This window comes from Perna viridis, chromosome 11 (assembly GCF_037379345.1).
Source record: "Perna viridis isolate PV_CMFRI_1.1 ecotype Kerala chromosome 11, ASM3737934v1, whole genome shotgun sequence".
NCBI lineage: Eukaryota > Metazoa > Mollusca > Bivalvia > Mytilida > Mytilidae > Perna > Perna viridis.
In genome coordinates, this window is record NC_142455.1 from 26,529,760 (window position 1) to 26,555,235 (window position 25,476).

General features: G+C 31.5%; 1 protein-coding gene across 5 annotated transcripts in view; it reads right to left on the bottom strand.

Moving 5' to 3' along the window:
• Positions 1–568: 568 nt before the first annotated feature.
• Positions 569–25,476, bottom strand: part of LOC148603533 (receptor-type tyrosine-protein phosphatase N2-like) — a 136,763-nt gene continuing 111,855 nt past the window's right edge. For all 5 annotated transcript variants that reach the window (XM_088554054.1, XM_088554053.1, XM_088554052.1 and 2 more), the window contains exons 13-21: positions 20,698–20,752; positions 18,850–18,997; positions 11,072–11,145; positions 10,558–10,635; positions 9,537–9,656; positions 8,610–8,776; positions 4,096–4,149; positions 3,701–3,839; positions 569–3,067 (exon numbers count right to left, since the gene is read on the bottom strand). In XM_088554054.1, the coding sequence (XP_088410180.1) occupies positions 2,996–3,067; positions 3,701–3,839; positions 4,096–4,149; positions 8,610–8,776; positions 9,537–9,656; positions 10,558–10,635; positions 11,072–11,145; positions 18,850–18,997; positions 20,698–20,752 (907 nt within the window). In that variant the 3' untranslated portion in view covers positions 569–2,995. The remainder of the gene's footprint in view (positions 3,068–3,700; positions 3,840–4,095; positions 4,150–8,609; positions 8,777–9,536; positions 9,657–10,557; positions 10,636–11,071; positions 11,146–18,849; positions 18,998–20,697; positions 20,753–25,476) is intronic.

Here is a 25,476-nt window from a genome sequence, read left to right on the forward strand (position 1 = left end):
GCAATAACTTCACGGAATGGGAAAATCTGCCCCCCCCCCAAAAAAAAAAACAAACAAAAAAACAAACAAACAAACATACAAACAAATTAATGTTATGGGATGATTTTTTTTAAATACCAAACTTTCTAATTATAATGATTAAGTCTGTAAGCTATAGGATGTCCATGTCTCCATTAAGGCGGCTTGAAATCCTATCCAGTGATAAGAAAAATCAATACAATTTTTGGATCCGACAGGTACATCTCCATGTCTACTTTGAGTATATAGTCATATGTTACTGCACCTTTTACCGTCCCATTTTCCCTTAGCATAAATAATGATATTAGTTTCGTCTATTAAAAGGTATTGACTATCTGAGTGGATATATCATGATTGTCCCCGAGTTTTATCATCAGAATCTTTGGAAAACAGAACTTTTCGAAGTAAATCCGTTGATGAGTAGCTAAACTACTGCTTTGATTCTCTGACTTATTTTCAGTCCCATTGACTGAAAACCTTTTTCTACCCAAACCACATTGAGATTGCTGACTAAACAGTTAGAATAAATAAAACTATTAACACACTTAAGTACAGATTGCATTGACATTTTATTAGACCTCTACTACAACCAACAGTACAACATCCAGGAGATGTTAAGGACAAGATATAGTACAACCACAAACTCCCGCCATTTTTATACAAACCAGGAACGTTTCAATTAAGAAATGTGATAGTCATATTTTGCATTTAGGACAAGACTGACAAATAACTAACAGTAATTGTACATTTGTGTGCGAAGTTTTTTCCTTCACAATTTTAGTTACCAGCACACAATTTTGGCTTATTCCAAATAAGTCTCTTTATACAAAAATATTTATATAAGACCAAAGCAAAGGGAAAACATTCAATGTATTGCCTTCCTAAGTAAAGTCATACATCAGATTCTCCTAAGGTTGGGTAAGCATTTTTTTTTAATCCTAAAACGGTCAATGAAGCCATCACTTGATTTTAATAATTCAATTGATTTAGTTATTATCTAGGTAAAATCAGTTATAAAACTTGTGGATGCGAAAAAATGTAAGCTCTATTTTCAGATATTGGTAGACAAAAATTATATTCCAAAATTAATAGGTGCTCATAATCTAATGCAGTGACTTGAAATTTCTGCAAGAAGACCTAACTTGCAGAGAAAAACAGTACAATGTTCTATAAAAATTGTACTAAATCTTGCCCTGAGTAGTTTATTACATGACATGATAGAGAAAAATTCAAAGAATATATATCTTTAACAATAAACTTCATAAAATATATAAGATTGACTTAACAAAGCTTTTAATGAGCCATATCACATAAGAAAACAAAAAAACATCAACAGTAAAGAATACCAATTCATATTTGTCAATGAATGTAGATTTTATGGAAATAATGGGCTTAAAGAGAGACAACTCATTTAAGTTTCTGAAAAAAAATTAGTTCAAGTTCTTGATAGCATCCAATGTACAGTACATTTCTAATACTTGACAAAAATAAATTGGTTTATGCAATTTCAATTTTAATCCATACATTTGATTTTCGAGACATTTCTTTGTATATTAAGTAGTATGCCATCTTAAACAGAGAGTAACATTTTACAGTAGATATATCAATGTATCTAACAAGTAATATATCCAGTACTATAACCAACTATCTTATTTTTGTGATGAGTTTATCTGTGCTAATTTCTTTTTAAAAAAATCATGAAAATAAATTGCCATGAATAAGTCCAAAGATATCTGTTTATTCAAGCATCTCAAATACTCTTTAGGATGGCACAGGCCCTATTGCACATTACATGTACTGCACCTTCACCTGTCCAAATTAAACCCTGAGTCCACCAGGAACCAGTCATAAAAAGACATCTTCTGACTTGCCTATTCATCATTTTCAAGGCATTCTGAACCTATTTATACCAAACACATTCAGAAGATATCTGTTTAAACAGGTTCCAGTTACCAAGGCAATGATTTTCCTCTTAACTTTGACAGTTCTTCAATGTACATACAATTGGCTTCTCGATCTAGGGGTATGCCTCACATTTAACATACATTTACCAAGGCATTCAATACTAATGACTTTGACACATTCAATGTTCATACAAACCTGAACTTCAGAATTTTTTTTGTGTGTCTCATGAAGACACAAGGCAGTTGTAGACGGAGGTCTCTATCAAATGAGTCATAACTGCATTCATTTTTACATTGTAACATAGAGATTGATTAAGACAAACCTGTGTAACTGGCATTTCTGAAGTATACTTTAAAGTCAATGAGAACATTGTTTAATGCTAAGTAGAGACCTTAACACAATAAAAAGTATATAAAAAAATCAAAACAAAACATAAAACTTCATAAATATATTCTAAAAATTGGCAAGAAAATGAACTTGCAATATAGAAATCTACAATAAAAATATTGAAGAAATTTAATTAAAAAAATCGTAAATGAAATAAGAGGCAATAAAATCTTGTGCTGCTTGCCAGATTCTTATAATGATTTCTATTACTTTGTTTTACAATAATTCATTCTTTTACATTTGTGAATAATTTTTAGCAGCAGTTTACACACAGAAAGTTTTAAGTGTCTAATTCTCAAATAAAAGGTTTCTTGCAGATATTTTTTTCATGGACTTTAAGTAAGATTTTCCTCACTTGAAAACTCTGCACTATTATATATAGTTAACAAGTAAACATTAAAATAAACATTAATTATAAAATAATCAAATATACCAAAAAATTTTAAATAGCATCCAGTTTTTTTGTCCTCCTTTTTTAAATAATATACAATAAATATAACTTTCAATGCTGTTATGAACCAAGGATGCCAATATGATGTATCTAATTTTTAATTGACAAAAATGCTTTTTTTTTTTGGTGAAATCTTAAAAATTTTCTTTTGAGTTGTAGACATTAAACAACATGAGATTCACACTCAAATAGTCATTATCAATAATATCATCCAATCAAATTGAAGAGAGGTCTTCACTGTGGCAATGCCTTCAGGATGGCGTGAACTTCCTCTGCAACGGCTGCCAAGGCAAACTGAAACTGCTCCTGCAAATATTTAATAAAATCACTGACAACGAGAACAAACTGAAATCACTACAAGTCAAAATTCACAAACACTATTTAATCATATAAATGTTGGCATCCAGTATTAAACAATTCTTTAATCCCTCCCCCAACCTCATCATATCCAAATTTAAAAGCTGTACCACTAATACAAAGTTATGAATAGAAAGAACTGCTGCAAACCTGCCTTTTTTGTTCTGGAACCCCATTCATAACAATTAGTTTTCACCAAAATCTGTGATATAATACATAAACCCTCATTTGCCAACATAAAACCAAATTTTAGTTTCCATCAGTCAGTTTCTGCTCTCTGATGAGTCCCTATCAACTTAACACAATGTCTTAATATCCAATCCCCACACCATTTCTTCCCCTTTTTTCACTCATCCCATATATCTAAAGATATTTAATATTCAGTTTTCAAAAGTCATTCCCTGAACAGATATAGACCTGCTCCACATTCCCCCCTCATATGATAAACCACTTTATACCATAGTTTTAACTATAGTTATTATCCAATCCTGTTATAATTCAGAATAGTTCACCATTTCCTGATAAATTTCTGAACAGCTGCCCATCCCTTTTTTTCCTTCACACCTTAAAAACAATGTTTACCTTAGTTTTCACCATTGTCATTCTCTGATCCCTGATGTGTTCCAAAGTAGCAGCAATATCTATTTCCTTGGCTCCTTTAGCCATCCTGTTCAGTACCATGTCAACAAGACAGTAGGTACCAGTTCTACCACAACCATCACTAAAAATAATGTCAAAGGTCAATTTACAGAGCCTTACTTCATAATTCATATCTTAACATATTGTAAATAAAGAGCAACCTTTAAAGTAAGGAGAATAAAGTCCACCATCTCTGGTCAAAAAATCAAAGAGCAAAAACATTTAAGTCCATAATGATAATTATCAATAATGCAAAGGCAACCCAATACCATTATTGCAATATTTAAAAGATTGAAATAAGTACTCAATAAATGACTTTCAGTGTACTTAGGTCTTACCTGCAGTGGACCACTACAGGACATGAGCGTCCCCTGTATGACTTGTTCACTTTTCTGTAATAAAACAGAAGACTGTTCAACACTTGTAAATCAATGTTTGTGAAACACTATAAGGACAAGACCTTACGGAGTGACAGACAGATAACATCATGCATGTTCCTCTGTCACTTAAGGGATGAAAAAGTCTACAAATGGTATACTTTTAAATTTGAATGCCAAGCTCATTGAAAAACCAGCCAAACAAAACATATTAAAGCAATGATAGGCACACAAGATCTAAAATAACATCTAATATCGGTAATATAAGAAGCAAAAAAAACAAAAAAAAACAGTGTTGCTGAGGCACAGTTATACTTAAAATAAAGGAAGAAAGTCAGGTCTTTAACAAGGCCTGAGCACTACAAAACATGATGCAGTTTCAAGATATATTGTTAACTCTTAGAGTTGAGGTATAGTAGTCCCTCTCTTATGTGGCCACCCATACTGCAAACAAAGTCTGGATTTTTTGTCATCATCACAAATGTTTAAGATAATATCAACACCCAAAAATTGTTCTAAAGCACCAGAAACAGCAACTGTGAAGCCAGTTACAGGATCCAGTAAAAAATGGAAATCTACAAGGTGGTGTATAAAAAGTTTGTATAGTTTAAAGTCCTCAACTAACAATTTATCAAATTTCAAAAGCAAGTGATGATGCTGTCTGGTATATCAACACTAAAAAATATTAAGTAAATGCCTTTGGTTAGTATATGGTGAGATGCAAATGATAAGTAGCACTTCTAGGTAAGTAGATACAGGGGTTGCGCTGGGCTTCGCCAATGTTGCAATTTGCGATTTTTTATTTTATCTGGCGACAAAAATAACCAGTTGGCGATTTTCTTGGCATCTAGGTTTTGTATGTTAAAATTGACAGGAAGTTTATCAGCAACGGATATTCTCTCTAATTAAACAATTGTGTTGACACCTGGTCAGAGTTAAGTGACCATGACCAATTACGACTGAAGGCAATTAAAGGTAATTAGACCAGGCAACCGTGACTGCCAATATCCTCATGGGAGGTGTCAATCAAATGTAAATATATTATTGAGCCAATCAAAACTCTCATTAACTGGTCAAAGGTAAACACAATTATGACCATATGCACGTGGCTACATACATGTACAAGCTTCATAGCCCTGTAATACATTCAGAAACAGACTTACCTAATAACAGAATAAATTAAATCCAATTTAAAATGATTATCCCATCAGGAAGTGTCTAAACACTTTGAAATGAAAGAATTGATAAAAGAAAATGGATGACATTTGTTTACACTTTTGCCATTTGACTTTTTTGGCGGGAAAATTGGTAAACAAATAGAAGGGGGATTCCCAAAATCTAATTAAGGAAATACTACTCCGATATGAAAATAATTGAACAGGGACACAATTAATGGTCCATGGTACTAAATGTAGTTTGCTAGAAATTTTATCACTTGAAAAAAAAAAATCAAATTATAATGTAAAATAAATTAGATCATAAAGGACAAAGGTGAACATGCTATAAAATAAGGGACTATATGAGAATAGTTATATAAAGTCCTTGATAGAAATAAAATACCTGTTTCTGGAGTAATGCTTTATTATTTTATGCATATGAAAGAGACAGACTAGAGCTAAAAACCTGCTTTATACATATGCATCAAGAGTGAATTTTGGTACATGCATGTATGTCATAAATATTGAGAAGTTATTTTGATGAATTGACAAAGATAATTCAGCAGAAGACTTAATACTATCATATTTTTCGCACCCTTTGGCAACAGAAAATGGCAGCTGGCGATTTTTTCTGGTGACAGAATTTTAGAAGTCAAAGCAGCTCCTGATAGATACAGTCAGTATTAATGTAAGTCATTCTAAATGATGACCTTGTATCACACCAGTAACATATATGATAAACAAATACTATCTTTAAAAAAATACAGCCAACACAGTAAAATAATACTTCTAAAAGTTTCTACATTTCTTTCAAGAAAATAACACATGGCACGCAATTTCAAATTTTCAATACAGTTCTTTTTTAATGCCACCAAGTTATCACTAAGATGACTTGCATTTCCATAGAAGAGCGTCCTTTAGGTCAAAGGGTAAAAAGCAAATCTATACCGACTGTGTAGGAAAAAGACAGCAAAACAAATAATACAGAAAACCAAATTACTGGTAAACAAAAGGAAGTAGAAAAGATGCTACAGTTAGTAGATAAACATACTAATCACAAAGATCCACCATCAAGATATATCCAGTATTGAAAGTGAAGAATATAAACATCCTATTACAAGTGTCAAATGGTAAAGTGTTGATCCAGATGCCAAGCCGAGTGGAGTATAAATGTATCTTTCCTAGATAACAGATTTTAATTAGGTTTTTCCAAGAATCACACAAATATTTATGACAGTGACCATAACAAAAATAACAATGAATTGCTAGCCAAAATCCAAGGTTTTAATACAAAGAAACACAGATTCAATGCTTCACTCAACTCCTCAAATCTTGAGTCAAACCATGCAGTGGTATATAGTAAACCTTCTATAAAGATGGAGAGACAGTCAAGATGCCAAGCTAGTCTATGACAACATATTCAGGTAACCTGAACAGAGCAATGCTTCTAAAAAGAGACTAATCATGTAGTGGTATATAGTAAATCTGCCAGAAAAAAGGAGATATAGTCAAGATGCCAAGCTTGTCTATGACAACGTATTCGGGGAACCTAAACAGAGCAATGCTTCTCAAAAGTGGCTAACCATGTTGTGGTCTATAGTACATCTGCCATAAAGATGAGATATAGTCAAGATGCCAAGCTTGTCTATGATGATGTATTCAGAGCAATGCTTCCCAAAAGAGACTAACCATGCATTGAAGTTATAGCAAACCCCGTGAAAGAATACAAGAATTGAAAAATCAAATTTACTCCAATTGCTAATTAAACTTGTCTACAGCGCAGATGAAGCCAGTTAATATGAGCTAATAAAATTTGCTCATCTAAGTGTGCAGTGATATCAGAAAAAAAACCAAGTGATATGATGCCCATGATACAAGCATAAAATAGTGTTAGTCCAGATCAAAATGCTAATCTAAGGTGAGGTGTTAGTGAGGTTAATACAGATCCCAGATCACTTTTGTGACTATGCAATTAGTCAATTTACAATTGCTAAATCACAAAAGCTCCCTGGGAAGCTGACAGTGAGATATATCTAAGCACCAAAAAACCCATCACCATGCAGCATATAACCAGGTGACATGCAGAAATCAGTTACAATCAATCTTGTGCAATTCAATCACAGAAATACAATTACCCACAATGTAATACTGAAATCTTAGTTTGATATCACAAATTAACTTTGATCAAAATGCCACCAACAGGATTTTTTGTTAAAAGTGTAGAAGCCAACCACATTTCAAATTGGTCAATGCTGAAATGTATTTACCAAACACTAATCACTAAAAGCACTTAAAATGACCATCCACCATGCTGTATAAAAAAATCAATTATCACCAAACACATGCATGGTATTGAAATGCCGTAGAGAGAGAAGAGGAAAAGAGATAGAGAGCAGCACATCACCAAAGAACTGAGCAATAAATATGAAAAAAAAAAAAAATCTCAAATTTACTACAAAATGGCTGTGTTATATTTTAATTCAAACCACCCATTTCATACACTAATATAAACCATGGGATAAAAAAAAACTCAAAGTAATGTAAACCTAGTATGAATCGAATGCTAATGACTCAGGCATTGAATAGCATTTAACCATCTGTCACAAGCACAAACCTTACAAAATACAATTCAGCAGACAAAAACACAGTACATAGCAATTCAAACACACCCAAACAACCAGATTAACCCCAGGCAGGCAAGGTTTTTTATGTCCCTTCTGAGAGAACTATCAAATCTGGAAGGCAATGCAACGTTTTTTAAACATCAAGGGAAATAACTCAATTTGACAAAAATGTTATAAGTACTTCATGGAAGAAAAAAATAATCATAAAAAGATAGCAAATAAAAAAAGAAAAGTGATCTTTATAAAATTCAAAATCATTTCTTTAAGTGTCAGTTGTAACCATCCAAAAGACTGCTTCAGAAATCTTTAGGCTAATGTTTTTTTTTTTTTAAATTCAAACATTTCATAGATTTTTTGTGTTGAAAAATTATGGCATTTAATACAATGTAACAACCTAAAATGAGTACAATTTTAATTAAGATTCAATGAATTTTGGATGTCACTATTTATATGAAAAGACATGCCAAACCAAGACCTGTTTATGTTACGTTTAGGCAAGCCATAGTTTTTACTGTATTTCATGAAAATGATATGTAAACCTGATTTATAAAATTTTTAATATAGATATTATGGACAGATGCATAATCTATAGAGCAAATTATGCATTAACAATTGGTAGAAACCACAAAAAATCCATAAAGGTAACACCCCTGCAAATCAACATTTGATTCACCAATTAAAATTTATCTGTTACCTTCTGAAATCCAGGAGAGATTTGATTGAGCCAGGGACTCCAAGGTCAGGCCAAGTCAGGAAATGAAACTGGGTTACTGTTCTGGTCTCATTTGTCTGTAAGTTCTTCAGGTAGAAACTACGAACCAGATAGTCATCACACCAAATATGTTCTGATACAAGATGTACCTGAAAAAAAAACCCAACATAAATAGAAAAGAGAGAATATTCAATTTTATCATAGCACATAGGTTACGAGCTTAAGGAGGTAAGGAACTCAAACTTTTACAAAACATTGGAACATTTGTATTCAGCTTTTTACATCAATCTCATTTTAGCATCAAAATAACTTGGATTGATTTCATTCTGTTTCAATTGAAAGCTTGATAGACTTTGGTGAAATTGAATATGATACAACCATGTCACTGATTTCAAGAGTTATGTCCCTTACCCTAGGTCTACCTCCTTAATAATTCCACTAGAATTTCCATTTTGGAATATCCAAATTTTTTTTACATCATCAAAAATAAAATAACATTTAAGATGAAAAAAAATGACACAATAATGAATACACAATAATAATGAATAAGTATTCTTTTTAATTATTGTCCTTGCAAAACCAACTGCCCTGAAGGTAACTTGGACAAAAATTGAAAGGTCCTTCAGTTAATGAGAAATGATTTTGACACAAAGTTATTCATCATTTTCCCCTCTTTTTATTTTACACTGAGGGCTCTTACACCCCCCCCAAAAAAAAACAAAAAACAATAACAAAAAAAACAATCTCATTCATTTACACATTCCACTGAATTCTGTGAGCTTTCTTCCCAATGTGATAAAATGAAACAAAAATATATTTAGAGATTAGAAACTTTAACCCAGACAGACAGGCAGGGCAAGAAAAAAGTGTCTGCAAAAAAGCAGGAGCATAATTAGAATCCTGACATACCTCGTAAATATGGTAGAGATCACTGCCCTCTTCAGGCCAGTACCTGTGACACATAGCTTCACCATTCTCCGTCAACTTTGACAACATCACAATAACAACACTGCCTTGCTCCCATACCATCTGTAATAGATCATTACATGGAAAACTCGTAAACTTATTTCAATTTAGTTGAAACAGAAGGTACATGTCTTTGATCTCTGTATTTCATCAAAATGTTAGAAATTTCTGGTCTTTAATAGTTATCTGCTCCTAAAAATTAATTTGCAGTGCATTTCAATACAATTATAACTAATTTTACCAATAAGATAATGAAAATCTAATCTTAATTTTGATGATACAAATAGTCATATCACACTGCTAAAGTATTGGATTAATTTTCAATGCATGATTCTTATAGAGGAAAAAAAAAAAAAAAAACAAACCACAACAAAAAAAACAATAAGTGACACCAAATTAGTTATTTCAACCATTGAGGATAAAAATAAGATGTCATCAATTCAAACAGTAATTTGAAAACAAGAAAAAAAGTACAAATGTTGAACTGAATGTTTTTCCATGATGGGGTCATTACTAAACCTACAAATTTCATACAAATGTTGAATATTCTCCCTTCGTAAAATTCAGGCAAAAACTGTTTTACATGTATGCACAATAATGTATACTACATAACAACTTTGTAAGAACTGAATACTGTAACAAATTCATTTTCGTGTTGGACAGAAAAGTACCCACGAAATCAATTTTCAAGACTGTATCGCACCATTATAATTTTTTGTAACCTCAATAATTGATACCCATGAACATGTCTACATGATAAAATTTGCAAAAAATAGCAGACGAAAATTAATTCGTTTACAGTACATTTGTCTGATTTTGAGAATGCTCTCACTCTGTGCAATAGCAGATTCAATAGTACTCTTCTCTGTTGCTATGGCTACATTACAAACTTATTCAAAAAGGTGACATTTCAGAGCATACCTAAGTCAAGGTGTATACTATCAAATGAAAAAAAATTACATACCTGCCAGAAATCTGCCACTGTGTGTGGCAAAGGTCCCTGTGTAGCAATGTAAGCAGGATTTCTTGGGTCATGGTCAGTCTACAGATGAAATATGATAAAATAATTTCAAAATCTTAAACATGTTGAGGAAAAAACAATAAATCATTATTCAACAATACTGGATGGCAACATTTTCATTATCATAAAAAAAAAAAAGAGATGTGAATAATGAACATAAGATTGAACCACCTAAGGCTTATTCTACTATTTCTGGCATGACTGATCACTCTTTGGTTATTCACAACAACCAATTATCTTTGCAAATTTTTAATCTATGGTAAAAATTTCAACATGTGCTTGATTATAAACATGGCAAAACCATCAGTGACATCAAATATCATTTAAGTCACACCAACAAATATTTGGAACTTTTCCTGTGTGTGAAATACAAAAAGTAACTGTGCATGTGAAATATCATAATTTATTACACTTAGAACATATACTATTTATATAATAATAATAACTTATAACTTACAATACTGCTAGCATTGATGTAATCAGAACTTGTAATATTGCTGGCATTAGATAATATAACCCTGGAATGGTCATCTGAAAATAAAATACACAATTTAAGTCAAAGAACATAGTAGAAGAAAATCCACAATCACACCTATAACTACATCTATCAAGTAATTTTACCTTAATGTTAGGGAGTAAGTCTATAGTGAAATTAATCTAAAAAGGCTGGGTATACATTAAAAGGCTTGGCACCACAGTAATAAACAAAAAAAAATTAATTGTTCTCACATCATAAATGGGGTTCAAAAAGTCATAGATGAATTAAAACACCTGTCTCAATAAAGAACCAAAATCCAAAAGAATTCCAGACAGACCATAGAACAGAAAGCAACTTGCAACCAACATTCATGAAAAGTAATTAGCGATCTTTTGTAACTAACCTTTGATATGCTAAACAAAGCTGAGTACATCACTTCCAAATGGATGCCAAGACTAATGGACACCACTGACCATTGATCATTGACAATAGATTGGATGTAGAATTACCAATCAGCCAGAAAATCACCATAATTTGTCAATGGTCATTAGTGTGCCTTAATAATTGTCTACCTGTAGCACCTGTCATGATTACCTGATCAGGTGTGTCACAGCTTGACAGTGAAGGTTGTGTAATGTGACAGATTATCACCTGGGTATACAAGCCTGAGTTTGTTTCACCTTCATTTCATTATAGTAGATAATATTGTGCTTTTATGGTGACACTTGAAATTATTGACACAAACCCTTCCAAATGAAAAAAGAAATTGATTACCGATAACCTCATGAAAAAATTGGATATATCTTACATTTCTAATGTATGCTAGTATGTTACGCAAGCCATTCAAGTTCCATGCCAAATATATGATAATGCATGCAGGAGGTACCAACATAAAACTTTGCATGTTAAGTGCAGCGTAGTTAATGGGCACACCTGACATATACTACAGAAAAGGAGGGTTTAGGATACAACTAAAGAATTTTCCTCCTGGAATAAAAAGCATGCTCGTGGACTACAGTTAACACAAAGGGGCTGTTTAGGTAACCATGTTAAAATGATTATAAACATACATCAATATTAAGAAGTTCAATATACGAATGATAGCCTAAATAACTGTATTTTTTTTACACACATAATTTAAAAGACCATCATCACGACTCTAAAGTACGATGAAAAATATAATTTCTTATTGTGATACCCAAACATAATCACAATTTTCCATGCCAAAAAACTCTACATAAGGCCAAATAATGTTACTTGATTCTCATTCCCTCCCCCAATCTCTTCTGAGGGTGACCCATTATCAATTTTTATATTAAGCAAAAACAAAAAAGTACCAGCCTCATCATTTTTTCTGTCTATTAACAATGTAAATGCTCCCTCATCACTTTGTTGGGCAATCAAATTGTAAAAATTAATGTCGCCCTCACTGTAATGGCCTAAAAACAAAGAAATTATCAATGAATGGCCTAAAGCATGTTATAAATATTGTCCACAGGCTGTGAGCAGGTGTTTTCTGATGTATTAAGCGACAATAGATCTTCTGTTCATATCATGAACCAGACAAATATTCTATCAGTTTTCCTCAGCTTTAATAATTCAATGAATATTTTGTCCTAGATATTAAACTGTAGGTGTAAGTCTGCTCATTTAACTCCCATCAACTCAAAAAGTGTTTTTTTTCCTCTTTGTTGAAAATGTTCATTTTATCATCAAAGGCCACTCAATAAAATGAAAAAATTCAGTGAATCTGATTGGCTGAAAACAAACCATTTGAAATATCTTATTACTTAAGAACTTTCTATTTCTAGTGAAAAAGTCTACTGATAATTACCAATGCCCACCAGTTAGTCTGAAGTTTAAAGCAGTTTCCTGAAAGTGTGGGATGACAATTTCAATGAGTTTGGATCACTATACATGACAAATTTCAACAAACATGATTCCATATTTTTTTTTAACATAAGGAAACAATTTGTTAAGGACCAATATGGATATATTTGTTTCAATTGTTCCTGTTCTCATACATGACAGGTAACTGACAAAAGGTAGGATTGTATACAATCCTTACTACAGAAAAAGTAGATCACAATCGGATTCTGCATTAATGTTCCAAATATTTTGCACAAATATTTGATTTTAATGGTCATTTTGTTTGCCCATTTTATTTAAAAAAAATCAAAAATAAGCTAAGTCAAAAAATAATCATCAAACAAATAGGAATAGAAAAAAAATACCTGTGTGTATGATTTCAAGCCAATTCACCAAAAGCAAGTAAAATAACGCAATTGGCTAGTGCTAATTATTGCACGAGCCAAAAGACAGACAGATGGACACTGTGATTTATATATACTGCTGAACACATAAGGATCACACAAAATGTGATTCATGGTTGGAAAGCTACATATTTTTTTCATTTTAGATACCTTGTTTAAAATGCCAGAGTAAACAGAAAGTAACATGTGGTTTTTCATATAACCCTTGTTCATAGGAGATAAAAAATATATAGAATGTACTGTATTCAAAATTAAGGGAGATAACTCTATAAATGACACTAAAATACAATAGAAACTATTGGATTTTCTACGTGGGTTATCTCCTAAGAGCAGGCAGATTGGAATGAATAATTATACATTTCATTATGTAGACCTATAAAGCACCTTTTAAATAAAAATATGCAGCCTTTTATTTTTAGGTGTATCACATTTTACAGCATTTGCACGATTCTTAAAAAGACTGCTACTTAAAATCTAAGATCAACACCAATGAAAACCCCTTATTAAGAGATCATGATTATAGTCAGAAAAAGACATTAAAAGTCTCCTTTACTTCATAATGTGATCAGACTAAGGTCAACTGATATATATTACTGTAATGAAAACCTCATTATATGGTGGAAATTCAAAACTACATGAACAATGATGCCATTCTCCGAGCCTTCCTTAATCATGTTCTAAATAAGGACTTCAAAGATGGAGAATTATTAATTGTACAATGTAATTAACCTAGATATTGTAAAGATCCTCATATAAATGGCTCCGAGTGTAGGATATGCATAATACAATGGCAAGTCCTGATAAAAAATTCTTATAAAGATACAAATGGTTGCACAAAAGAAAAAAAAAAACCCAAAATAGGGCAGATGGATGGACATTTTAACTTTTTGGAGGGTACAACATAATACTTTTGTTTGGTCTGGTGTAAAAAGACAGTAAACAATGTCTAAACCCAAAACCTGATATGAACCAGACCCTTTTTAAAGTCCTTTTATGTCAATAACATGCATTTTGAACCTTGGTAAACTGAACATCTGTCTAAACTGACAAGATTTTGCAGTCCAATAGAGGTTCTGTATAAACAGTTTCACTATACATGTATATACAAAAACAGCTAATCGAATTGTCTTCAACAATGTTTTTCCTGATAATGAATTGTGAGCCGAGATAATTGTGACAGAAGTTAGATAGACAGACCAACAGAATGATGGGCAAACCGACAGACAAGGTGCTTCTGATATTCCACCCACTCGTTGGAAGGAAGTATTATATCATTTAAAGTATAATAGCAATATCCCTTTAAGAACAATGTTCATCAAATATTCAATAAACTTAAACAAAAACACCAAGTTGAGTAAAAGATTTGGCATTTATATCCAAGATGCCAAACAATGAATACAATAGAAATTTTCAAGCTGACAATAGCTCAGTATAAAATCACTAAGCATCAATTTGGACATTGACAAGATCTTCGATTTCACAATAGTGATATAAGGCTGTTCAGAAACCCTTGTCAATAGGAGTTAGAGGTAATTAGCCATCATGATTACATGGATGTGAACAACATAATTACTAGCTGGGTCAATAATTCTTTATATCTACTCCTAGATAAATCTATATACTACATCAAAGTCAATATTATACAGAAGACAGATTGTTTAATAACATGATCTACACAGAATAGGGTAAAACATGTCAGCAATTTTGAAACTGGGTACAATATGTCGGCAATTTTGAATTTAGAAAAAGGTAAAAAATATTCAGCAATTTTTATATTTCCTCTAATAGAGTAAAAAATGTCAGCAAATTTGAATTTCCTTGAATTTGATAATTTTAGAATACCAGCATTGGGATAACATAAAACAATATGTAAATCCAAATACACAGCTGTGTTCAAGCCAATGATAAGCAAAAAAACCTAAAAATAGGGAAAAGGCAAAAGGGAGTTTCCTTTCATCAAGATAATCATTGATAATCCTTACAGTATATTTTTATAAGTATAACATGTGAACAGGCTGAACTCAAAAACTACATTTTGGAATTTGCTGAAAATTGTACTTGTCCCATATTTTATGGTATTAAATAACTGTGCAAAATATGTGATAAAAATTCATTCATTTATCCATTCTCAAGTTATCATTTGGAAACAGTGAGGGGACAGACAGACAGACCAAAGTACACAGGATATAAAAATTATATAAAAGTGTACTAGAATAAACTAACAAAATCTAATCATTAGTTTAATTGTTGTTGTTTGCTATTATCAGCAAAATTGGCCAACAAATACAGAGAGACAGACAAAAAAGAGTATGTTGTAATGAATATTCATACTATATAACAGCAAACATTCTTTTTTCATAAAGTTCAAGTCATGATGCATAAAGTAAACTTTAGAAACAACGATAAAAAAAAGAACAAACAAATAATCTAGTATTCTCACTTTAATCAGGCCCAATCTTGATTAATTAATCTGATCCTTTACTGATATTAAACAAATTCATTTGAAAAGAAATCTTTTAACATGACAATCTCATATAAACAGAGAATGCAATGGTAAGTTCATTTTAATTTTTTTTTTCTAATTATTTCTCCCTCTAGTTATCTATGAGCTTATCTTTCAGAAACATGACAAGCGCATCATCACATTATACCAACCCCTGTAAGTCTGACATTATCACAGCACAGAAAATGAAATTAGTGTTGCCCTAATGGACTATAATGTAGAACAAGTGAAGCGAATCTAGTACATTTAATGCTTTCTTTAGGTTTCCTGAATCAGCACACCCAAAGCATTGATTGAGAACCAAATTACATGGAGAATACGATCGATTTTTCCCCAATAATGACAGTTTTCACCATGAACCATAAATATCTATAGAAAGTACACTTTGTATTCATGGGCTTAAAGAATGTGAAAATTTGCCTATTTGCTGCAAACAAGACCATTTTCTTCCATATAATTTGCAGGATTTATGAACAGGCTTAAAGCCAAGGGAGATAATCCAAAAGATTTTATAATATTCAATCATTGTGCCAGACAAAATGAAGAGAACATTTCTCAGAAATTGCATTACATTCACAAATTGGCATGTCGTCAGTTGTGATCAATCCTTCTCAACTTTTTAATGCACTTAAATGAAGGAAGTGCAAAGAACAAAAATTGTTTGAAAGATGTCTAAAGTTATGAGCTTTCTGGTGTATTTTAACATTAATGTATCATATATATATTTTTTAAGAAGGTGAAAATAGTATATGATGAATAATGTTAGAGAAAAAAAAAGTCCTAGGAGGACAAATTCACTGAACATCGGACAATCAATATAAAAAATAATGATGAAACTAGTCTATGTTACAATTACAATTTTGTAATAAATCAAAATTTTTCTTTGACTTTTCAGCTGTTAAAAGTAATGAGGGAAGGACAAAGGTTCTATGATCTTTGATCTTTGATCATTTTCAGATTTTAGCAAATGACAAATTTTGTAATTCAATGAATATAAAATAAAACTTTGAAAATTACAAAAGAATTTCACCTATTCATCTACTTTTCCATACTTTGAAGGTACTGTATATGAAAAAAAAACAGAAGGTGCTCAGTTTCAATAAAGTTATCTATTTGAAATTACTTCGATCAAAAAAAAAAAAAAACATTTTGATCATCATTTCTGGAAAAAAAGACCTTCATACTTTTGGGTTTGAAATAGGCATTAAAACACATACAAATTTTCATAATTCAGTTCTCTAACAACTAACTGTTACCATGAATGCTTACTCTAAAAATTCATCATTCCAATTTTAATTCAAACAGAATAATTTATGGCCTTAATGAGTAGACAAATTTGATACCAGTTTATGTAAGAGATTTTCCTTATTAACTTCAATTTGGGTTTGTATCAGAATAAACATTTTATTTTTCAAATAAAAATCAATGCATAAAAGTAAGGTATAAAGCTCTCTCCCTAAAAAACCAATTAATAGGCTTAATGTTTTTAATTAAGGAAGTAAATTAATGTGTCTGAATGCTAATTGTTAATCGTATGAAAAATGCTCTGGTTTAATTTGCACTTTTAATGTGCAATGTAATAAAACAAAAATGGATGCATTGTTTGAACCAACATAACAAAAACACAAAGATGAACACATAACCAGTAAGACGAAGTAGGACTATAAGACTACCAGTAATAAAAGAACTGTATACAAGTTACAAACAATTCCCTACTCAAGTATCAATCCATATAAAATTCAGGCACGCAAATGGTAGAAATGATTCATGGTGTAGATAAACCTACTTAAACATTTTTTCATTTTTTTTATTTTTTCTCCATACAGCAACTATTTTAATGTAGCTATAAACCTTTTTGCATATAAATCTGTTTTGTTTTTTTTTTAGAAAACCATACAGCATCTTCCACTAAAATCAACCAAATCAAGCACAGTAACTCTTGTGAAGTCCAAATGTCATAAGCAATCAAAATAATTCTTATCTAATATGAGGTATGTAACTGTTTCTGAATAAGAAACTAAAGTAAATTGGTGGGTTTTAACATGAATGAATCACCTCCTGTCTGATATTTACAAAGACTTACTTAACATCCCACCTACTACATTGTATTTCCTAATGTAAATTAACTTTCATGTATTTAATCAAGGAAGTAAATTGAGCTCTCAATGATAACTGTTGAGGGTAGTTCTTATTCCATTTTTAATCAACGATGTAATAAAACATTGTTTTGTAGAAGAAAAAAAATAACGAGGGTTTATTTTGTTGACGAAAAAAAAAATCTTAAAAATCTCAACAATAAAGGGAATAGATGAAACAAACAAGAACAGTATTGAATGGATGTAGGTCTCCTACCCATTTCTATGAGTTTAATAAGCTCCTTGCCTGTTTTCCATCATCATTTTCAACAGAAATTTTGATGCTTGCATGATATGCTTTCAAATTTGTCTCAAGTCCTAGCATGCCTTTTTTTTGCCTCATCTCATTAGGCCAAGAAAAAAGTATGTTTGTTTAAGGTTAGCCTACCAAACTTAATTTTTCTGCTAATCCAGGCACATTTCATTAATATCTTTTTTTATGAAATGCTGGAAAACATTATTTAGTTGAACACTATTAGAGTCAAGAAATCCTCCCATAAGTCTCTATATGAAATAGTTTTTTTAAATTAAAATGATATTACCTATCTACCTACCCTATTTCTACATCTAATGTCATCATTGTTTTCTTGGCCTTAGTACAACTAACATTAAAAAAAACTGAACAATAATACTAAGCCCACTTTCTCTTTTCCAGAAAAACTTTAAAAAAAAATTCTTCGTGTAAAGGAGATTTACCTTACAATACAGGTTAGTGTAAAAGACAACTATTGGACAAATAGTAACAGAATGTATGGTCTATGAAGTGTCATTACCTGTAATATTATCAAAAACACTTCCTTAAAATAACAGTTTTTCTAATTTCGAAATATTGTAAATGAGCCTTACATGGTAATGTGTCTGTGTATCTGTTTTTCCTTGAATTAGAAGCATCACTGGCTATCTTAGTACTGGCAGGATCAGCCTCGTAGGCACAAAGGGCTTCCCACTCTCTGTCCAATCTATCTTTATTCTTCAGATGATCCTCCATGTAGGACTGTAATACAAGAGGAAAGGCTTGCGAGGTTATACATATTAACACCATCAAAAGACAAAAGGACAGAAAAAAAGTTGTTCCACTGTAACTTAAAATGAAAACAGGATCCAAAATTTCTGACATCAAGTAGTGGTTTTATAAATATCTTAAAATTGAGATGTTCCTCAAACCCATCCTCAACCCTAACTTCCATCTATCAAATCCAAGATTGAGGGTAAATGTACATATTAATTTTTTTAATAAAACCTGGGCCAAGTTCTGTGAACAGGCTGTACTTTTTTTTTAGATTTTAGATTCTGTGGCGCATATTTTGTGCTTTCAGGGCAAGAACATTTCACCTTCCTTACAGACCCTACTTTGTACTAGTCTGACATGCTAAGTTGATTTTTTTATGTAATACCTCACAGAAACAAAAGCCTGCAGGTAAACATGCTCCTATCTCGGACATATTATTCTGACTCAAGCAAACTATATCTCCTATATGCTACATGCAACTAACACTTTTAAATTCTTCGGTATGACTTAATAGGCTGAGGATCAAACTCTGGCACTAGATGCTAAAGCACTATCATGAGACCAAAATGTGAAATCATCCGGCAATAGATGCAAAGGCAATATCGTGAGACCAAATTGTGAAATCATCTGATCAGAAAAAAGCTCACATCACTTTAGTGCCCTATCAGGTCTCTTATGCTTATCTGGAAGAGGAACAGGAGAACAAAACAAAACAAAGCTTAGTCCCATTCTTTTGGTATCTACTTTCTACAGTTTATTTTAATATCAGTTAATTTTACATCAACATGTATTTCTGTTTCTGACGAGCATTTAGCCTCTCCCTTGAAGCATACTATATAGTACATATGATAAACAAATAAAATTCAAATCTGGAAGGCATACAATGAAAACATACTTGAATGAAACATATGTTACATGTTCAATTCATTTCATCAGAAAGAACACATCATATTGACACTGATTTATTTTATTTCATAATATACAACACTTAACCTTTTTATACTCACAATAAGCTAACATATTTTACAAAGCAGAGGTATCCAATTTAAGTTAAGATAAAACGAGTATCTATTTTTTCCATTCAGTATTACTGTAAAGTCACCCCCCCCCCCTTTTTTTAACATGTACTCCCAGTAGCAATATACCCAGTATATCAGTTTTCTACTCCTATTTTCTTCCTTACCCAACCACTTTTCATACTCCCAAACACAATGCATAAAAATGGAATTTACATTACCCACCTTATTTTTCTTCATACTCACCATTTGTCTAGAAGAAATGTCCTTTTAAGTGCAATAGTTCTATACTAATAGAATAATTTGACACCCATTTTTTGTACTCATCACTTTTCAATATACTTAAAAACACAAAATGTCCTGTAGAAATGCCAATATTATAAGTCCACTATTCTTTACTCATGAAATACTCCCCCTTTTTTTAATACTCATCCCTTTTCTATATACTTACGAATACAATATGTTCTGTAGAAATGACTGTTTTTGAAATTCAGTTTTGCTGTTTACTCACAGAATTATTCGACCCAATGATTTTGGGAATTCTTCATTTTTTTGTACACTAACAGTACTTTCAAGAAATGTCAATATTGGAGGCCAATTTACACTCTTCACACATGAATTACTTGGCCCTACCCTCATTTTTGTACTCACCACTTTCTATATACTTACCAATACAATATGTCCTGTAGAAATGTCCATATTGGAGGCGACTGGCTCTTCACTCCTGTAATGATTAAATACAAATTTCTCTGTAGAACAGAAGGGCTGGACATTACTATAATCAACTGACCACCGTTTTATATGGGTGAACACGTCCAAATAACTATCACCACTGTCAAGCCATGCCGCCACATCGACACTCTGTGATCGATGCATAGTGGAATAGAATTATCTTTCAGTTACAATTTGATGCATATGACAAAATTAAATTAGTGTGCTATAAAGAGGCTTAAGAACACTCCGTGTTTCTATTCCTCGTAATCTTTATTCCCATCCTTCAAGACACATGGACAAGAATGACAATTTGGTGATTTTTTTTTTCTCAAAGGCAAATTGATTTCTCCTGCTGCCATGTCACAGAATCTTCAAGCTCACGTCTTTCCATTAATTTCCTGAATTCTCCATTAAACAGCCACATAATCTATACCTGATCACTGAGCATCCAAAGTCATTTGGATTCAAATATGTTACATGACTAACTGCCATTCTGCATGAATTCCATTCCTATATTATTGTAACCCAAAATCATTTATTCATTAAAATTCATTTAGTCTCCATTAAGCATACATGTAAACAATATTCATACAAGCTGATGAATTACAAATTCTCTACTTCCAGTCAAATGTAAATGAATTTCCAGGAAAAATTTACAAAAGTGAATTTTACATTTGGGAAACAGTCTCCAGTAGATCCAATAGTTTTGAGTTGATGTAAAACTACCACGATATCTAAATTGCCTGAACACATTCAACCTTTCTGACCGTAAAATTTCAGAACTCCTGTAAAATTTCAGTGCTAATAAACTCAACAGTCATAAAATTCCATAATTGTCCTTAAAAACTCATAGGTTAGAACAATTTGCATTAGCTGTACAATTATAACACTGACAAAGTCAACAAAATTCCCATCTCATCTCAATAAGGCTAATTATATGATCAAGTCAGAGGTATATTAAACCGCTGTTCCAAGGTGGGTCATTTAAAATTCAGTTACATTTCATATCATCCCTTCTCGACATTGCTATTGAAGTGTGACTATCAATAAACATATATACTTTAAAGTCCCGACAATAAATTTTACATATTCATCAATTTTTAAATATAGCATATACTACTGTCGGTCAATAATACAACATAATTGATTTGTGAAATTTTATTCACACATGTGGTGGACATGAAAGTGTCAACTTCATTTCACAATTTTGTTGTTATCAGCTGTTTGTGACAGTTCTTTGCTTGAAGCTTGAATTTTCAATATCTCCAAAGTTACATAGTAAATACTGCCGGCAGTATTTTCCTCATAGTATAGGCCATATGATTATAATATTGGTTGACAGAATTTGATAGTGAAAAATTTGCTATGCCACATTTAAAGAGACTATATTTACATCTTTTGTTAAGGCCACACAATAAAGTTCTTTGTAGAAAATATGAGAATTGTGAAAAATTAATTACTGCATTAGAACTTGTTAATCATGATTGATTAAATGTTATTGGCAACACATTTAAAATTTATAAAATGCACTACAATACCACATGTTGGAATATAGTAACAGTACACAAAAATAACTTAACTTGTGAACTGAGAAAATATTTAACAAAGAGATATTGATGAAATATTTAAATCAATAGAACTTTAAATACATTGTCACTGCTTCTCCATGAGGTATAAGTTCATTGATAATAGATGCAAGGACTATATATTTTTAGTTATTCTACTCAAAGTTTCATAATTTTCACAATTAAGCAAAATGAAAAGTCAGTTATATAAATATTAATACTTCAATACAAAACATTCTACAAATATTCTGTAAAGACTGCATGCAGACCTTCAACTGGCTTTGGACTAGAAAATATGGCTTTCTATAGTGCACAATTCCCTAAAAAAAATAAGGCGATTGTGGAATTTTCGGGAATTTATACAGCAATTATATTTAAGGGCTTGTTAATTTTTTAAAAAAATTATTGGTATTTTATAGGGATAAAACAGGGAAAATGTTTGTTTTCAGGCAAAAATATAGGGATTACAGGGGGTTGTCAAATATGTTATAGGAATAGAGGGTCATTTGAAGGCTTGTGCATGTTCTGAGGTTTGGAACCCCTTCTGTTAGAAAAAGTTGGTAAAAGTGAGATAATAATAACAAAGAATCTCCCTTTTTTTTTTTTGGAGACTGGACTACAATTTTCATTCATTAAATGTTATGAAAAAGCCAGCTTCTGGTAATTAAATCAGTCACTTGTAAAGGTCAAATTTAAGCAATAATCACCTTTAAATGGATAAATCCTATAGTAGGTCATTGACCTTTATTTGAACTTTAGACAAATCTACATGTACTTGCATAACCAGGATTAAAGCACCTATTTAAATATCTTTTATGAAACATTCACTACAGAAACACCTGCTTATATCCAAACATTGTATTGATTAAGTCATGTCAACAAGTGGTTTGTATAAATAGTTATATTAGTAGAAAATTAAAAGTAAAATACTTTTTTCATTAATAGCTGTACTAAAGCAGGTCAAAAGGCTACCCCTCTTTTTTTGGTAATAACTATTTATATATCCCATTACTCTGAAAATGGAGCTTTCAATGACGATAAAAATAACAACAATTTCATCAAATATTATTCATAATAAAAGATGCACATGAATATAAACACTGAGCAAAGTTTGAATAATATCAGTTAAATACTAGAGAGTTTTCAGTTACACAAAGTAGGTACTGTCCACAACATAGCGAAAAAACACTTGCAACTCAACATGCTAAAAAAGTATGAAAAAAACGTCATATTACTCCATAAGTGGACTGTATGTATCTAGAAATTTTTGTGAGGTTCCAGGAATCGCTTAAGTAAAAGTTCATCAAATTTAAATCCAGATGTTTCTAAGTTATCTCCTGTAAACATGAAAAATAAAGACCAGGAAAATTTCATGCCCATATCTATAGAGAAAATTGCAAAATTTAGCGTCTGCGAGAATTACCTCCTATACAGTATGTTTTTAACTAAAAAAAATAATATTGATAGAAATTAAATTCCCAATTTAACATCCACATGCTCTGCAATATGCTAACATACACAGACAGTAGGGACATCAAGTCTTCCATTTTGTTGGTTATAAATAGTCTTTTTTTCATATTTACGGAATGCAAGCCATTTTAGCAAGTTTCTCAAAGGGACATAAAACACCAGTACCCGACAACCTGGTTGGCTGTCTCATTGGGGAAAGGAAGAACAGTAAACATTTTTCTTTGAAACCTAAACTACATTGTGTATATACACTTTGGTAAGTAGATAAATGGTTTGAAAATAATCATTCAAAAGTAACCAAGTACTTACCACAGTTACAACAAGTCAAATATTTGAATTTAAAGTCTTCTGCTGTCCATAGCTCCAACTGGACAGTAAACCAGTCTGTCTGGTTGGAAGGTTACTTCATTTTGCACAAAATTTTAAAAAACGAAGTCAAAGTTGGGAATATGAAAAAGGTCTATTGTTATATATTCTAATATGTAACTTGTGCAAATATTAACTTTTTTCTTTAAGGCATTCACAGGATTATTAGGTGTACAGACATATAATAAAGCTCTGCACATGACTCCCTTTTTAAGATAATCACTACACAATTGATGGAAAAACAGTAAATTGCAAAAAATATTAGAAAATAAATATTTCTATACCATAGGCTGAGTGCCAACATTGCTAATTCTGATCAAATTTGGCTATTGCTTTTTATACAGCTACCATTCTATTTGAGCAGTCAAAATGCATTTACCATATATATTTACAAGTGATATATGGTCACGGATTGTATGACTTTCTGTTGTGACGTCATAAACATTTCATTGTTTTGAAGTTGCCAGAATTTCCCCGCTTTGAATAAAAAATGTTACTTTTCTGGATTAAACATCAATTTTCATTTAAAATTTTGTTGCAGTATAAAGATAACAACAGAGCACTGACATGACAAAAACTTTAATACATTTGTATACAAATTTGGTTTAAACCTGTGAAAATGCTCCCACAGCCTCAAATTTTCCTGCATCTGAATAAAAGCTTTAAGTCATGTCAGTCAAATGTACAAGGTTAAGATATAAACAAATATTGGAGGCAAAAACAAATACAAATACCAAAGAAACATCTTAGAAAAAAAATCTCAGGAATAAGAACTTATAAATTTTTAGAGACTTCCAAGTGAACTACCCAATTATTCAGGTTTCAGTTTCAATAAAAAAAATAATTTGCTTCATTTGTCAAAGTTTTCCTATCCTCTGTTGTTAACCCTAAAGATGTGACATTTTATGAGTAACTCGGCAGGTGTGTCTAAAAAAGCAGAGGACCTTTATCCTACTGGTTCACCTGGTCCATCTTCCCAGTCTGGGTTGCTCATTCTTTCTTTCTTTGTATGTATTATTTTGGTTTTTTAGTCCTCTTTGTTGTGTATGTCTTTTTTTCCTGTCTTGTTGTTATCCTTGGGATAGGTCTTAAATTAACAAGAATAAGACATATTGTGGGTCTCAGGTGTTTCATATAAAATCTCTGAATGGACTAAATCAGGACCACCTAAATCTAATTCTCTGTCTAGACACAGAGACAATAAGTATTAAGTATAAGACTAGGTAAGAATCAGGCAGTTGCTGAAACATGGTATGAAAAAACCCACACTGCAATTTGACTATTAGTACCATCAAAATCAAGGAGAAATTACTTTTTTCACTACCAGCTAGTT